This window comes from Chironomus tepperi, unplaced genomic scaffold (genome assembly GCF_022539635.2).
Source record: "Chironomus tepperi strain 1889 unplaced genomic scaffold, CSIRO-AGI_Ctep_v1 contig_376, whole genome shotgun sequence".
Classification (NCBI taxonomy): Eukaryota; Metazoa; Arthropoda; class Insecta; order Diptera; family Chironomidae; genus Chironomus; species Chironomus tepperi.
In genome coordinates this window covers 2,621,685-2,638,567 of record NW_027226498.1, presented here as the reverse complement: position 1 = coordinate 2,638,567, position 16,883 = coordinate 2,621,685, and the positions used below count along the sequence as shown (strand labels likewise).

At 30.9% G+C, this 16,883-nt stretch overlaps 3 protein-coding genes across 5 annotated transcripts in view; all 3 read left to right on the top strand.

Moving 5' to 3' along the window:
* The first annotated feature begins 333 nt into the window (after positions 1–333).
* LOC139095702 (myb-like protein P) lies at positions 334–7,537 on the top strand. 3 transcript variants are annotated; one of them, XM_070647145.1, is made up of 6 exons: positions 334–2,745; positions 2,842–2,928; positions 3,002–3,180; positions 5,678–6,901; positions 7,215–7,320; positions 7,398–7,537. In XM_070647145.1, the coding sequence occupies exons 1-6, from the start codon at positions 1,459–1,461 to the stop codon at positions 7,452–7,454; spliced, it is 2,940 nt and encodes a 979-aa protein (XP_070503246.1). In that variant the 5' UTR covers positions 334–1,458; the 3' UTR covers positions 7,455–7,537. The 3 variants fall into 3 exon arrangements, with proteins under 3 accessions (XP_070503246.1, XP_070503247.1, XP_070503245.1); XM_070647146.1 differs by having other exon boundaries at positions 334–2,763; positions 6,509–6,901; XM_070647144.1 differs by having other exon boundaries at positions 334–2,763.
* A 73-nt stretch (positions 7,538–7,610) lies between these two features.
* Positions 7,611–9,425, top strand: LOC139095703 (uncharacterized). Its single transcript, XM_070647147.1, has one exon. It carries the CDS (start codon positions 7,611–7,613, stop codon positions 8,181–8,183), a length of 573 nt encoding a protein of 190 aa, XP_070503248.1. The 3' UTR covers positions 8,184–9,425.
* Positions 9,426–10,937: 1,512 nt separating this feature from the next.
* The window catches only part of hwt (heavyweight), a 69,639-nt gene continuing 63,693 nt past the window's right edge, over positions 10,938–16,883 (top strand). The window contains exons 1-4 of the mRNA XM_070647848.1: positions 10,938–10,960; positions 11,191–11,384; positions 11,482–11,670; positions 13,305–13,443. Of these exons, the coding sequence (XP_070503949.1) occupies positions 11,266–11,384; positions 11,482–11,670; positions 13,305–13,443 (447 nt within the window). The 5' untranslated portion in view covers positions 10,938–10,960; positions 11,191–11,265. The remainder of the gene's footprint in view (positions 10,961–11,190; positions 11,385–11,481; positions 11,671–13,304; positions 13,444–16,883) is intronic.

Below are 16,883 nucleotides of genomic sequence, written 5' to 3'. Positions count from 1 at the left end.
TAGACGCTCTGCTGTATTATTCGTGGATTGTTTTCAGCATTTTTTGTTTACATTTTTACCTGTTTTTCAGATAAATACCTGATTACTTTATGTCGTAAGCTTTTCAAAAACTTAAACTTTGTTACTAAGCAAAACCAAAATAACGAACATTTTGAATTTAAAAACTTTTGGTAAGTTAGGTATCTAAAAATTTTAAAATGTGGTGAATTTATCCAAAAAATTCATAACATGTGACTATCTACCTAAAAAAGTTTATGATATGGAAACAAACATAAATAAACGAATAGTACTTTCACAACTTAAAGAGAGAAGCAATAGTTGTGTGCGCGAGAAACGTAGGAACATCCCATCAAAAAGCATTGGAAGTCGAAATATTCACGCAACAAAATTGTTGAATTTAATAAGTAAAATTAACAAATTTCATTAAAAATTAAATGTGAATACAAGCATAAAGGTTTAGTTAATCGGGATAAAGTGAAATTGATTGGAAATTCTTGTGAAAAGTAAAAAAATATGTGAAAATATACATTGTGATCGTGAGACTACAAAATTTATTAAACAGTTTCATGTGTAAATCTTATTAAAAATTAATAATTTTGTGACTCTTATCGGAGATATGTGCATAGAACATCCGAGAACTATCATTTTATTGGATTAAAATCCGTGAAAAGTGTTTAAATATCTAGAAAAAACGACCTATATAGGTGTCGCTAGTTGCGGCTTTTACCTCGATAGTCTCGATACAATAAAAAAAAAGTTTGGCTGAATTCCTCTGTTGGGTCAGCAATTTTACTTCAAATATCGTCAAAAGTGCTCATTGGAATAACGCTTCTATCAAGACTAACAATACGTGGTATATTTAAGAAACTACGTTTAATCACATGAATGGAATGAAAAAATAAATTTTTGCAAATTCATAACAGCATAAAAAAAATATTTCATTAGTCTTGTCAGTGTCTTTGAATGAAAGTAAATATATGTATGGAGTAAGAAGAGGAGAGACAAAGCAACAAAAAAGTGAAGCCAATAATCTTTTTGAAGGTGAAACAGATAAAGTTGAAAGGATAAAAAAGCAATCCTTTGTGCAATATAATTTAGACAAAACGGATCAATAAATAAATTAAGTGAATAATGTTTGAGTAAAGAAGGAAAATGGATTTTCTAGAATTGTTGCATAAAACGGAAGAAGTGAGTTTGTAAATCCCAGAAAATTTGTTGTTCAGAAAAGTATTGCAAGGCACAGGAAAAAAAAACAAATAAAATTGTGCGAATTTTATGTGTGTATGCGAAAAGCTATTGAAGTGAATTTGAAATATCTTTTAGTATTGTCTAAGCAGCTGGTTGAGACTATTTGTTTGGGTGTACCATAACATCCATTAATAAACAAGAACAAGAAGCATTGTAAACAACAGTCAGGCTCAAAAATACTTGATAATATATTCGTTTGGCGAGGAAGCCATGACAACAATTTTACCATCAGTAAAAGAGGAGAGACATGATGAAGCGGAAATAAGGGAGCTGGCCAGGAAAATGGTCGAAGCTCATAAACTGCAAGCGGCAAAACAGACACAGCAAGTATCTAATCAATCACAATCATCGTTTTTGGGATCAACGTTAACACAACAGAATTCAATACTTAATTATCTCCAGCGGAAGCCAGTTGTAACGTCATCATCATCACAAATGGCACAACAGACAGGTGCAAATAATTCGACAAACTCGACGACAACAACTATGAATGGGTCATCCAATCATCACAATCATCATACGATTGTGGATGAGGCAAAGCCGGCTGATGATGAGAGTCTTAAAGGACATTTTGGTTGGGAATCATTCAACAGCGGGAAAATTCACATTCCTTACATTATTCGACAAACTGAAAAATATTGCGCTGTGCGCATAGTTGAACAAAAATTACTTAATAAATATCTTAATGTGCTTCATCAGGATTTATATAATTGTACTAGTATCAGAAGTTACTATATAACGGATGTCGAGGCACGACTCTTAGATGAAATTAATTTTCGACATTGCGATCAGTATTTTGGTAAGGAGAAGTTTAGCATGAAAGATCTCATTGTACGACTGAGTGATGCTCAAAAGTTTCAACAATTTCTTGATGTATGCTATAAGAAACTTACTAATTATTCGACGCCAAATGATAAGTGTGGATTTATTCGTATCAATAGTGAATCTGTAGTTCCTTATACAGTTAGAGATGGCCAAAAAATGGTGCCACTCTTTTATTTCGAAGGTGAAACAGAGAATTTAAAATTAAAGGCTGACTCATTGAGTGGATGGGATTTATCATATCTTAAGTTTTGTTGTAAAGTTCAAGGCATTAGAAATGAATTGTTTGCTAGTGATACGGTACCTGTAATTAGTTTGGACGATATTAAAGGATATTTCCCACAAGGAACAGTATTTGAGGACTACTGGCCTAATAAAGTTGTTGATACACAGCTTTTAATGCCACAGAAATCTCATAATAGTACTGTAAACTGGACACATCCACCGCCAAAACAAATGATTAATCCTACTCAGCAAAGGAGCCAACAACAATTACAGGTTCAAAAGCAGCAACAACAACAGCAAGTACAAGCTCAACAACAACAACAACAACAACAGCAGCAACAATCTCAACAGCAACAAAGATCAATGAATAGTTTACAACACATGTATCAACAAAATATGGATATGAGTTACTTAAGATCAATGCAAGCCGGAATGACGCCGAACCAACAGGCGAGTTTGGCTGCTCTTGTGAGTTCTTTGCCGGATTCACAACGAGCTTAGATAATCATTACTAATATTTGTATTTCTCTTTCCGCTATCTTTCAGGCTCTAAGCAATGGATGGAGTAATCAACTCACTCAATCACAATTAGATCAAATGTTTAGACTTACATCATCTGCACAAACCAAACAAGTAAATTAAATTAATTTCATTCCATAATTATAAATTCGTTAATTCTAATGAGGAAATAATTTTAAAATTTTAGGCATCATCAACGAGAACATACTCAAGACAGCAACAACAGCAAATGCAAAGTTTATTACAAAGTGGAATGTATCCTTACTCAGGCAGTGGTATGTCATTGAATAGCAATGGTCATTCACGAAGTAGCAGTACTCAACAACCACCTCCACTTGTACGATCAGCACAACAACAAAATCAAATGTAAGTCAGTTTAATGTTTATATTTTTTAGTTTAGATATATAGCGTTACATTTATTTTTGTCATTTAAATGCATTAGGTATAGAATCGCATGAATCCATTCATTTTACATTTTTCTACTTTGTATATATTTATACATACTTTTCCCTTACTTGATAATTTTGGCGCATTTTTCCACGTTTGATTTGGATTAAATTTAATATGTATATCAAGATGCTTAAAAGTTTATTAACGTTTCGACTTTTGAAAATGCGGCAAAATCATTAATTTCCGGTAACTTTAACATCACATTCATATCTTAACATATATTTGTTGATTGTATTGTTTAGTATACTTGAGAGTAATTAAAGCATGATGATCCCATATATACATTATCAGCGTTCTCTTATCCATATTTTTTTTTTCAAAAATCTTGTGCTTCGCTCATATTGCGACAAAAAAAACTTTTGTATTCTCTTATCAATGAAACATGTTTTAGTTAGTTTTTCCTCGAAGGGGGCTCTTTTTGATTCTATAGAAATCGCGTACTTTAATATATTGGGAATTTCCTGTGAACAAACAAGCTACCATATGACTAGAAAAAGCGATACTTCATTACACACACACAACACAAATCATTGCATGATGACATCATTTTGCCTTCGATTCCATAAATAAAAATTTAGATGACTCATACTCAAATCTATCTTAGCTTTAAAAAAATTTATGTATCAATTTTTTTCTTCTTTCCTATATCATTTTTTAAATCTGATATTTTAAGAGATCGTATTTTAATATGTCTGGCAATATTCATTAAAATTCGTGGGAGTACAGAAGGCTTAAAGTATACAAAAGTGTCTTATTTAATGCAAAGAACAGGAATATGAGCTTCTTGTTATGTATTTTATTTTTCTTATTGTACATAATTCTTTTTCTTTAAATACCTACTTAATAATCACATATTTATCGACGATTATGATGAATATCATTAATATTTTTATAAGCACAAGATAATTTAATAACTTAATCTCATTTATGTCGACGTGAACCCTTCCTAGAATCATTATGCGTTTTTCCAATTACGACGAACGGATGTTGAAACATTTACGAATATATTACTGATAAAAAACTATTAAAAATGATGAAAATTATTTAAATTATCAAAAAATAAATGTGGAGCTACATCATTATTTTTATTTCATTAGTTTCTTTCTCTAAATCGTCATTGCTTTTATTGTCGTATTCAAAATAATTGCAGTGATTGTTCAAACTGAATAATTTGCATTTTGAAAACGATAAAAAGGAACAAAGTAATGAAAAATTCTACTTTTTATTATAATTTTTAACGTTTATTTATCATTTTTTATATGAATTAAAGTAAATTGCATTTTATTAATCTATTTTTGTTGAAAATAATAATTGGAATTGGGAATTTCATATAATCATTTATTTCCTTTTTTCTGTTAACTTCATTCTGTGAGAATTTGGTTCATACTCGAGGCGTGTCGACTTCAGGAATTTTGACACAACTTGTCTGCTTTTCAACTGTTTTTCCTCAGAATTAGTCTCATTTAATTGATTTATCCCGAAGTGCACAAGTCAATTAGTCGATCAAAAATCCAGTACCAAATCGGCTTGACTCTAAAGTCACCATTAATAACAATGCTAAAGTCACCATTATAGTTGTTGATTTAATAGAAAAGTATAATTCTGTATAATGAATCTTTCGAATGGAACTCGAACTCACGACCTACGATTTACGAACGAATGCTCATACCATTGAGCTATCCGACCATATGGCCAAGTGCCATATATAAATTATTCATTTTCTGTATACTTCTCACTACTACACTCCTTATGAGATACCGTTGGGAGGTCATTAGAGGAATCCAATTCCAATATACAGTAATTGTAAATTTTCAAGATCTCATAACGATATCAGCAAAATAATGGAAAATCGTCACTTGAGACAGAAAAAAAGACACCGAATTTGACTTGAAACCTCATTGGTCTGACTCTTGCCATAGAAAGTTTTTCAAAAAATCTTTAAATTTTTAAGAAATTTCTAAGATGTCTTTCATTCTTGAATATCACTGATATTTTCAAAAATCTGTCAAATTTAAGAGAGTGCATTTATAACAAAATGTGTCAAATTTTGAAATCGACGCGGCCTTGATTCATACAACTCTTTTGTAAATAACACACATACAAACCAGATTCAAAAACTTAATTAAATTTACATGAATACATGATCTTTTATTTAATTTAATACTTCATTTTCTCTATCTATTATATATCTCTATCTCTATCACATACATACCCACACACTCATATATACATACTGTTTAACCACAAAATGCTCACTAATTAATATAATTAAGAAACTTGAATTAACTACTTTATTTTTTGCTTCATATATAAACCAAAATATAAGAAAAAATTAAAATTAATAAAAATGAAAAATAGAGAGCAAAAGTTTTGATTGAAAAAACGCGACTTTCGTCCTCATAATGTTTCTAGGTCAAATGGTTCAACGGCCCAATTGCAATTACGCTCCACAAATAATCCATCATCCGCAAACACACAATCCAATACCTCTTCCTCCTCCACATCCTATCCTTATCCTGCCAGCAATAGTAGTCTTAGTAGTAACAAATATGAAAATAGTAATAATAATGTTGTGACAATAACTCGATGCCCGTCCAACACGACTAGTAATAATAACAATCATAGTACTAGTAGCAATAGCAGTAGTCAAAACCCAGCATCCTATTTGAATCGAATTCCGGCTTCAACTACAATTACGCCAACTCAATATTTAAATAATAATAATAATAATACTAGTGTCGGAAACAGCAGTTCCAATAATAATAATAATAGTAATAGCAAGGATCACTCGCTTCCTTCATCTCTCTCAATATATCCGAAAAATTCTCAAAACGGGAATGCTCGAAATATAATTCAATCTAATGTTTCGCCGGTAATTGCATCTCCAACTCGAGCTAGTCCAGCTGCTGGTTTTGCAAAACAACCATCTATATCGCCGGCATCACAAATTCAAAATCTTCCTGTTGTTCTACAACAACAATTGAATGAGCTATTTTTGAAGCAAAACTTTAGTGATCCTGAAGTACTTAAAGAGACTTTTATGCAATATACGAATTTGTATTCAAATATGAAAACTCAGCAACAAAATCCTAATATTGCTGGTAGTCAATCCTCTCATCTCGATCAAGTCCAACAACAATTACAAAACCTATCCTATCCTCTACGAAATAAGAGCGTAATAACTACATCACGTTCGAGTCCATTGGATGTAATCGATCTATCTTCTAATTCCCCTACTCCAAGGTCGATGAGCGTAGCTGCACTTCAACTTCAGCAAGTTCAACAAGCTGCTGCTGCATCAGCTGCAAATAAACGAGCACATAATGGAACATATATGAATGGAAATTCTTCATCAACACGATCAATGCAATCGTCAGCGAGTAGTCGCCTACAACAAATGCAAATGCAAAGCTCCCTTGCTGGTATGAATGGCTATGGATCATCACCATACAAGATTGAAAAGAGTTTCATTGATAATCAAATGGTACATTGCATAAATATGATACCATATTCACCAAATAGTGACATGATTATACCATTGAGTGAGCTACGAGATCAATTTTATCCAAGCGCAAATTTGGATATTTGTAAGCGTGTCATGCAGGCATTGGATATTAACTTATATAGCGGTACTAAGTAAGTCAACAGTCTCATTACATTAACTGCATTTTTATATGGGTCTGGTCGAAGAATATTGTTTTACGTCAATATCGCGAGTAGGATTGATTGTTTTTGTTCCTTAATGATGCTTATGATTAGCATCCATAACAATATGCTGAGGTTATGTGAACTATAGACTTTTATTGTCCAGTTATAATTTAACTAGATGTATACATTGAACTACTAACCTTGATATAATTTGAAAATATTCCGATTTTTTTCGACCACTCCTATGATCTTTCACTAAAATTTTTATTAATCACATCTGTTTTTTTATCTTTTTTTGCAGGCCACAATATCAAGCATATACAGAGTTAGGTAAAATAATAGCTGATAATGTACCATTTGTTCGAGTATGTGATGTCATAACATATTTACCACAGATCAATTATATGGTAAATGCGAATAATTACAATCATTTTCTCAGACGCACGACTAGAGAGCTCATAAACAATTTTTATTTTATTTTTAGATTCGAGGTCAAATGGCAGAGGCTAAAAACGCAAGTAAGAGAGCACGTATCAGCTAGGAATCATTACAGGGGACACTAACGTCATCATCGTGTCCCCAAACGGCTCTTTCGTCCCCTACGACGTCATCTAAGTCATCTTCTGGATCAGTAAGTGGATCTGCAGCAAAAGCTTCCAGTGACTATAATAGTTTAACATCGGACTTTTGGACACAAATGTCACAAGGTCTGTTGTTGAAGAAGAAGGAACAACATCTTCAACATCAATTATTGTTGCAACAGCAGCAACAATTAAGTCAAGTGCAACAGCATTCTTTTCCATCACCAATAACACCAACATATGACAAGAAGGTATTCTCGTCACCGACATCGTCGAGTTCATCAAGTTGCCGATACGACAATAATGGAAGTTCAACGTCCGTAGCGACGGAAGCGTCGTCCAGTGCTTCCCTATATTCATCTCCTACATCATGTTCATCTGCATCTACTCCATCGTCCTCGCATTCATCAAGTGGAAGTAGACATAACAGTTCATACAGTCATTATAATTTTGGAGATGTTTATGGATCAAGTGGAAATTTCTTAAGTAGCTCGTATGCATCAGCAGCAGCTCTTGGATCTCATCACGATCTTTCTCGATCATCTTGCTCAGCTTTACCATCACCTACAATTTATCCGCCAACGCCACCTCCAAGTTCTACTCCTTGGCTACATCCAGCTTGGTTTAGTTCAATGGAAACGGCATCCGGTTATATGAAGACTCCAAAGAATAATCCATTTGAAAATTAAGAGAAAAATCAATGATGACATTTTTATTACACTACTACATAACAAAAGAAAGAAAGAATTAAGTTGTTAATAACTGACTATTTTTATACTGTTACATGACCTAAAACTTTTTTGATACATATATATTTATTTTCTGCATCAATTATTTCTTAAGTCTTGCTTGTTTTTATTTTCCTCAATCTTTGTTTTATACCATTTTTCTCACTCATTTGTTGAATTTAATGCTAGGAACCAATGCAAAATGCAGAAAATAAGAATGAAACCCAATACAATGTATAACGGTTAGCAATTAAGTTGAAAATATTTTTATTATGTTTACGACCTTAATTTATTTAACTAATAATAAAAAAAAAATTAGATTAGAATGATATAAAAGATGATTTTGATAGCGAATCTAGACATTAGAAAAGGATGATGGAAATCATTAAAAATCAAAAGTAATAAAAATTTTAGCTTTTCAATATGAAAAAAATTAATAAAAAAAAATGACGAAAATTCTTATTTTGTAATCGTGAATTAATAATAATAATGCATAATTTATGAGGGTTTGGTGATAAAACATTCTTTCCGTAGATCCTTTATCAAATTGACATATTCTTTTCTACTGAATTATCATACAGCAGAATGAATAATAATCATCTACTGAATAATCAGATGTTTATATTCCAATAATAATGATAATAATTAAATAAATTATCAAAAAATATCATAACTATGAATGTTTATAAAAACAGAAGAAACAGAATTCTTGATGAAAATATTAAGGCTGCAAATGATTCCAAAATATATTAAAAGAAAAATCAATTTTTCATATTTAATTTTTTTTTCCTATGAAGAATGGATGAAAAATTCGGAATCGACATTAGAATGTTATTTTACCATTGAATATGGGAGTTTAATGAAAATAAGGAAATTATTGATATATTTTTTAAACGAAATGGAAAATACCTATGTGAAAATTACAGTGAATTGTAAATAAGATTAAAGGATATGAATGTGGGAACTTGCATGATTAGATTTTTGTGAATGGGAGATAAGTGCTGGAGTGGAAAAAATAATTAATTTAATAAGAAATCCATCATCTAACGATCAATGACTTTTAAAGTTAATGAAAAAAAAAAAACAGATTAGTTTTGCTCTACTGAAACTTTTGAGACGATCCTTACTCAATAAATCAATAGTCAAAGAAAAATATGAAAATAAACTAAATGAATAAAAATAAAGAAAATTTGGAAATTAAAATTTCGTATTCTTTTAAGTCTATTTATTTCAGTCCACATTTATAATCCACAAAGGAAACCATTTCCCAAAAGGTACATAGAGGCTTAGAAATGACTGAAAATGTTACTTCGGCCAGTGTTACTTTCAGTCCATACCAAATTCGAAATACGGCTAGATTCAAGTTAGCCTGGGGCCAGATTTTTGGTCTACGCCGTGCGCTTTTCTGGTTTTATTTATTTACCAATTTTATTTTCATCGATTGATTTTATCTCGAACAGTTCCAAATATATTTTGTAGGTTGAAGCATGCAATTGATATGATCCAATAGAGGCAAAAAATTGGGAAACGAAGTTTGTTTCACGCCAATTAGATTTCATACAAGCACATTAATGTACAGTTCGATAGTTCGCATAATCAATATAATTTTGAGTGTATGTCAAGTATATGTTCTAATGCTGCATGCAATTGTGATTGAAAAATTGTGACTGTTGTTCAAGGTTTACAATAATAACTGGCGAACTGACATAAACTTTTTTAGGATTTTTCACAAAATTCTTAAAATTTCAAATTTTCGGTATATTTTAACTCTGAATTTTCAACTCATAATTACATAACTTCCGCAATCTTCCGTTTAACCATAATTTACCTCAATGCTGAGTAACATACATATGTGCCGACGCACCAATTTTTTTTTGGAAATTTAACGAATCGTTTGCCGTGGTCCGGTTTCGATCAAAGCGTGTTAACCAAGATATGCTGTGAAAAATAAAAGGTTGTCCACCACTGATTTAACAACTCATCCTAATTAAAAAAACAGTAAAACTGAATTCCTTCATGATTTCCGAAACAATATTTCGGTTTTTAATGTCTATGCACTTTTAAGGATGAATTTATTGTTTGTTGTGAAAAGGAAACTCAATGCCGCTTTACTATCGTAGAAAGCATGTGGATATAATAATAGGAGAAAGCTCGCTACTAAAAGTTCAAGGCAGCTTTTCTATAGTACATAGCGAAAAAAAGCTCTCACAAAGAATGTAAGTAAAAATGTTTTCGGAGAGAAGAACACGCCGTGCCGAATATCGAAAGAGAGTTAACAGAATCACTTTTTTCCTTCCTACATTTTTCATTCGAATATCCTTGCGCATGTATTGGTAATCGTTGCGGAAAAACATTTGTTGGCAGTCGAAAGAGTAGAAAGCCTTTTTAGTGACATTGTGATTTTATAATTAAATTTAATTGAATTAGAGATGAATTTTTAAAAGCGACATAAGTCGATGCGTTTACGGAACGTTAAAATTATTTGTTGGTTGTGAAATTCTATCATGTTTTGACGACAGTCAGTGATTATACTTTTCATTAAGTAACTTCGTAGTGAAAAATTTTTTTTCTTTTTTTCTATGAGAAAAAAAAGAAGTGTGTAAGAAAGGAAGGAATTTGCAGACACATTATTCTCGCTCTCTATGACTTCTCTCATACATTATTTTTCGTAAATCGTTGAAAGCTCTACTCAACTCCCATGTGTTAGTTTATGAATTTCATATTTAATTTTTTTCTCGGTGAGAATAAGGATTTTCCCAATGAATAACAAATAAAGACTGAATGTGTACTTCAAGTTTCTGTTATCAGTGAAAATCGGAGTCAAACTTTTTTGAAAATTTGCCAATTTTAAAAGCCAAATTCGAGTGTTATTTTTTTAATCATAACTTGAAAGTTTTTCAATTATTTTTGGTAGTTTTAAGAAGAATTTTATTGCCAAATCCTCTCAATTTCGTCTCTTAAAATAAAGAAAAAGAAAAGTTACAAAGAAAAATTAAAAAATTATCGAAAAAAGTGTGTGAAAAAGGAAATAAATTAAAGAACAATGGATAAAGTGAAAAGATTTCTAAAAGGAACGGATTGTGGTCAGCCACAGCAACAAGTTCAACTGCATCCACAAGTCGGCGGCCGGCGAAGAAGAAAGAGTCGAGCAAGAAGAGATGGGTAGGACAAAGACAACAACAATGACTTTATTTTCCATTCCGATTCGCCTCATTGAAAAGATTAAATCACATTTTTATGACTTTTTTTTTAAATCTAGACGTCTATCCGGTGCCAGTAGTCACTCGAGAACAGGAGACGGACATGAACATTTCTCAGGATCTATCGTTAACATTGCTCCTATTATGCAGCAACAGCAACAACCGGAAACATTGAGACAAAAGGCTGTTGCTAAATTGAAAATGTTTAATTTTAATCTTAATTGGGATCTTCATATGAATCAATGCAAGTAAGTAGGCGGCTAATAACGTCATTTATCTTAATTGGATTTGTTTTTTATTTTTACGACAATTAATCTTCATTGTGTGAATGAAAGGGAAATTAGGGGTCGATTACAAATAACGTCTAACGAAATAATAGATTTTCATACATTATGAATTGTAAATGACTTGATATTTCTCCCTTATAAATTTCGGACATTATAAGTGAATGACTCCTTATGTAAACAACAGCAAAAAAATTGATTCAAATTGAATTACCTACATCGAATTTAAATTGTCATTTTGAGAGAATGTTTGTATTTATCATTAAATTCTAACGTTCTTTATGGATGCTATGCGAAATTTATTCATATTCCGCTTGACAATAGATAAGCTTTTAAATTTCAGTCAATATTTAAAAATACTTTGAACTCGTAATACCTATTGAACCATGAATTTCAATAAATATTTTTTAATGTCAATAGAATTTTATAGCATTAAATGTAGAATTCAATAAAGCTCATTATTTGATGAAGAAATTACACTTTCCAGCGAACCGAAAAGGCTTGTTTTTATTTTTAAACGAATATTAAAAATTTAAAGCTTTTCATTTGCTTTTTAAATCAAGTCCGAATTAATTAGAGCAGTGTTGCGCAATCTTTTTATTATTCGTGGTACAATATGATGGTAGGCCTTTAAAACCGCATATGGACGCACTAGTGTTTCTCGGGACTCAGGTTGCTCATCACTGAGGTTTCTGTAGTGCGGTTTTGTGAGCAAAGTTAAGAAAATTTTGAATTTTTAATGCGTTTCTGAGACAAGCCTCTAAGCTTTCACCCCGAGCGACAAAAATGATGAAGGCTTAACGATGGTATCACATTATGCTTATGGAGATAAGAAATTTTTAAAATTTAGTTAAGATTTATTTAATGCTGGAATTTAAAGCATATTTACAACACATTTAAATAATTTTCTACATTAATTAACAAATTACGGCTGCAGTGCGACATTAAATGAACTTAAAGTATCATGAGCTTTATTTAACTTTTGTGTTCATTTAACTTAACTTTGTTTCATTCTTCTTAATTATTTTAAGAAGAGTAATTATGATTTTGAACAACGATTATACTGTGTACATATACACGAGCAATAATTAGTCGTAATGAGCTGAAAAGTTCTGAAAATTATTAATTAGTTTAAATCAGTGGTACAAAACTGTATGCCGCGGTACAATAGTGTTCCGTCAAAAATTTTTGGAACTGCCGCGAAATGTGTTCGTTTTCGGTCGTGGCTTACCACCAAGGAGGGTCGTAGCACAAAAAAGGTTTGACGACACTGGAATAATAAGAACTTTATGAAGTTGATAATTATAATTTTTCAAGTCAGTAGATCAGTGGTGGACAACCTTTTATTCATCGCAGCCCACTTTGATGGTAAGTCTCGACTGAAACCGCACACGACATATTGTTCATGGTATTTCTAAAAGTTTTTTTTTTTTCGATACGTTATTGTGTTGCGGTACACAGATTGTCCATCGCTTCACTTGATAGAAATGACTTAATGGAATGATTTTTAAATTAATTTTATCCATTGATCTAATGAAATTTTTCAACACTTTTTCATTTCCATTAATGCTCGACTATAACAATAAAATGGAATGCAGACCTCGCGGAATTTTGACACGACGTTTGTGCAGAAATCGAAAATATGAAGACAACGAATTGTATCGAAGCAATAGTTTTAGATTTCAAAAATTTGAGCGAAGTGGCGATGATGCAATGGCAAGGGGAATCAATAAGCAGGTGAGTGATGAAATATGGACAATATATGTACTTTCCCTTTTTACTGCCAAAAGTGCTCATTTGATGAATACAAAAGTGACGAATGTAGGTTAAGTCAGTCATTTATATTGATTGAGAAAAATCCTCCTTCAGTATGTTTACTTTTAATCTGCAATAATCTATTATTATGGTTCTATTAATATGTTTTGAGGGTGGAGTCATCAACGTCATCTTTGTAATGACATAGATCTATTCTCATGAGATTTTTCATTCTCTTTGCATAACGTGAAAATGATTTTTTTAGGAATTAATATATTCGCATAACAAAAGTTTTCAATGGCGTTCATAAATGCTAGGTGAATGTTTCAACCTCCTACACTTTTGCTCCCTTACTGAGTTGCTATTATATGCTTCTACACATTACACTTACAGAGAGTTTTTAGATAATGAAATTATAACTATATGCGATAAGAAAGTATCCGTCCATTCTTTTTATATTGCTTATTTAATGCACCCATTTATGGCTTAACATTACCGTAAGTATAGTTTGAGGCGCAATAAATCAAATTTTTGATCCCCATAAATTAGATAGATGCTGTTCAGAAAAAAAGAAAGGCAAAATGAGGAATGGACGTTGTAGAAAAATTCTACAGGAGAGAAAAATTGTTATTAATTTATATACGTGAAATCCTCCCCTTTTTCCTTCCTTATGCTTTGTTGTGTGATAATTTAATATTAATAATTGCGACTAAGAGAAAAGTTTCGTTCATTCTACTCCTCAATTCAGTATTTACTTATTTTCTTTCCAGATGCTTTAGAGCATGGAAAAATTATAAAAGTTTGAAAACTCAAGAGAAATGTTTTTTGCGCATAAATATTCTTATAACGTTCATTTGAGATTTGAATAATATTTATTGTACATAGTTCAAAACCCCTTTTCCTATAAAAGTTCAGTCTGTTTTTGAACTCTGATAAATAAACATCTCATTTAATTTTAAATCCTAAGGAAGTGGTTTTAATTAAGCTACATTGAATGTAATTAAAAATATTAATAGTGATCTTATTCATTGAATTTATAATTAACATTTTGAATATCTCAATCTCACAAACTTCAACAATAACTTGTTAAAACAAAATAAAACGGATGAATGGACAAATTACGGTCAATTATACTTATTTCCTGAATAAGAAAACACAACAAAAAATTAGAAGGAAAGAAAATTTTTTGGAAGCGTTACAGCAAAAATCCCAGAAAACATTTTCTGTTTGTTTTTGTAGTTATAATAATTCTGAAAGTTTAATTAATTGCTTAATGTAACGAAATTGCTATCGATGGAATGTCTGAATTGTTTTGAAAAATAAACGAGGCATTACGTGAAGAGAATATGAAGATATTTGGAGACTAAATGGAATCTTCTGAAACTAAAAAGATTATTTGAAGTTTCAGTCACTGTCTAAGTAATGCTTAAGTTTTCCGAAAGAAAAACTGAAATGTCGAACAAAATTAAAGTTGTTTAAACTTTGTCCATAAGTTAATTGAAGATGATAAACAATTGGTATTCGTATCTGAAAATTGGATCGAATATGTTAATGGAATAAATACAATATTGGTTTTTAATTTGAACATAAATCATATGCTTAATTTAATTTTATTACGCAAAAGGTATTTTAAAGATTATTGCTACTTTTCGTATCAGAATCATATTTATGAACCTTTTAGTTGTGGCAAAAATAATGCTTGTGTCTCAATTTTCTTCTAATATATGAAGTTATATATCCATGAGAATCCACTGTTTTGGAAAGTAATAAAACGTTGTGGACAACCACACAAATTCTGACCAAAGGCATAGGGAAATAAACCACTATGAATGGTAACAGGTGCTATTAATGAATTTTTAAGAGCAACTTTTACGTCCAATAAATTATGTTCATTTCGACATTGTGCAAAAAAAAGTGTCCAGACGAGTGAGCAAAACATGGAGAAAGTCTTAAAATGGACATAGAATTATTTCCATTCTTTTCAGATTTTATGATGTCAAAACATAAATTCTTTTAAAAATAGAAAAAAAGCCTTGAGAAAGGACTTAAAACATTTCTTCTTCTTTTCCTATTTTAAAAACTTTTCTCTAGATTTTCTTCAGTTTTACTTTTCCATTTTCATAAAAACAAAAAGGATGGAGTAAGCTTTAGTCATGACTACAAGAAATTCTTTCATCTATTTTTTGAAAATTCTATTTCCTTGCATACGATACATTTTAGCCTCATAAATAACATTCTTTCAAAAAGATATACGGTTTTTAAGGGATCTGACCGAGCTGTTTATAAATTGTTAACTTTTAGGAACAATTTGCATAATTTCTTTATTCCAAATGTTTAATTTTGTGCTAGGTATTTAGTATTGCTTAATATTTTTGTATTTATTTGGTCAGCACATCACATTAATGAGATAAATGTCTCGTATTGAACATAAAATCTAGCAACCAAACAGAGCCTAACTTAAAGAAAAGTGGAACGCTGCATACCTTAGTGTTTAGTCTAGACTGAAACCACACACGGCGGTGTATATACCTTTTTAAAAATTTCAGGTCAAATCAAAGTTTAGCACTGTATGAAAAAACCTAAGCCACAACAAAAAGTCTCATAAAAAATCTGTACAGCCCCGGAAAACAACTAATGTTTGTATGTATTTTTATGGCTTATTATTATTACATATAATTGAGAGGATAAGGAAAATAATAGTATAAATGTGCTAGAAAGAGGAAATAAAGCTAAAGTAATATATATTCGAAAAGGTTTTCCTCTAAAATTAGTATGCAATTTTCTTCTGGAAATAATATTTTAAAGGAGAGAATTTTTTTCAATTTAAAACTTCACATACCATGGACATTAAATTAAATTCAATTTATGTATAATATGATACAAGGGGGATGTGACATTCCAATCCCTCTCTCTTTTTCTATCTAAAAGATTTATCTAATAAAAAGAGTCCCATGCATACATTACACGTGAATATACCGGAATTCCATTTAAAAATCATGCTCGTTCCTTTACAATATTACCCATCATCTAATTACGGAAATAAATTATGGAGAATTTCATTAAAATGCATATATGGTTTTTATTTAGGTTGAAGCAGATAACTTTCGGAAAATATGAACTGAAAAAAGTAAAGTTTTTGATGTGGTCTTTAAGGTTCATACAAACAGACCCAAGCAACAGTATAATGAAATTGAAAAAAATTGTATGAATTCAAAAACAGAGTAAACATTTTGTTGAAAAGGGGTATTCAACTAAGTACAATAAATAATATTTAAATCTCAAATAAACGTTATATCATCACTGGATAAAGAAAAGTTGTTACGACCACTATTAAAGATTAAATTGCTCGATTTCTTCTTTAAAATTGTTATACATTTATCTCATTACAAAATTCAATCAACAAACAGAACGGAAATGATGTG

Bases quoted from the DNA above. Each gene is read 5' to 3' on its own strand.
- LOC139095703 (XM_070647147.1), top strand. From the start codon at position 7,611: ATGTCACAAGGTCTGTTGTTGAAGAAGAAGGAACAACATCTTCAACAT.
- LOC139095702 (XM_070647144.1), top strand. From the start codon at position 1,459: ATGACAACAATTTTACCATCAGTAAAAGAGGAGAGACATGATGAAGCG. The intron at 6,902-7,214 runs GTAAGTCAACAG...CTTTTTTTGCAG, and splicing joins AACTTATATAGCGGTACTAA to GCCACAATATCAAGCATATA. The intron at 7,321-7,397 runs GTAAATGCGAAT...TTTTATTTTTAG, and splicing joins TACCACAGATCAATTATATG to ATTCGAGGTCAAATGGCAGA.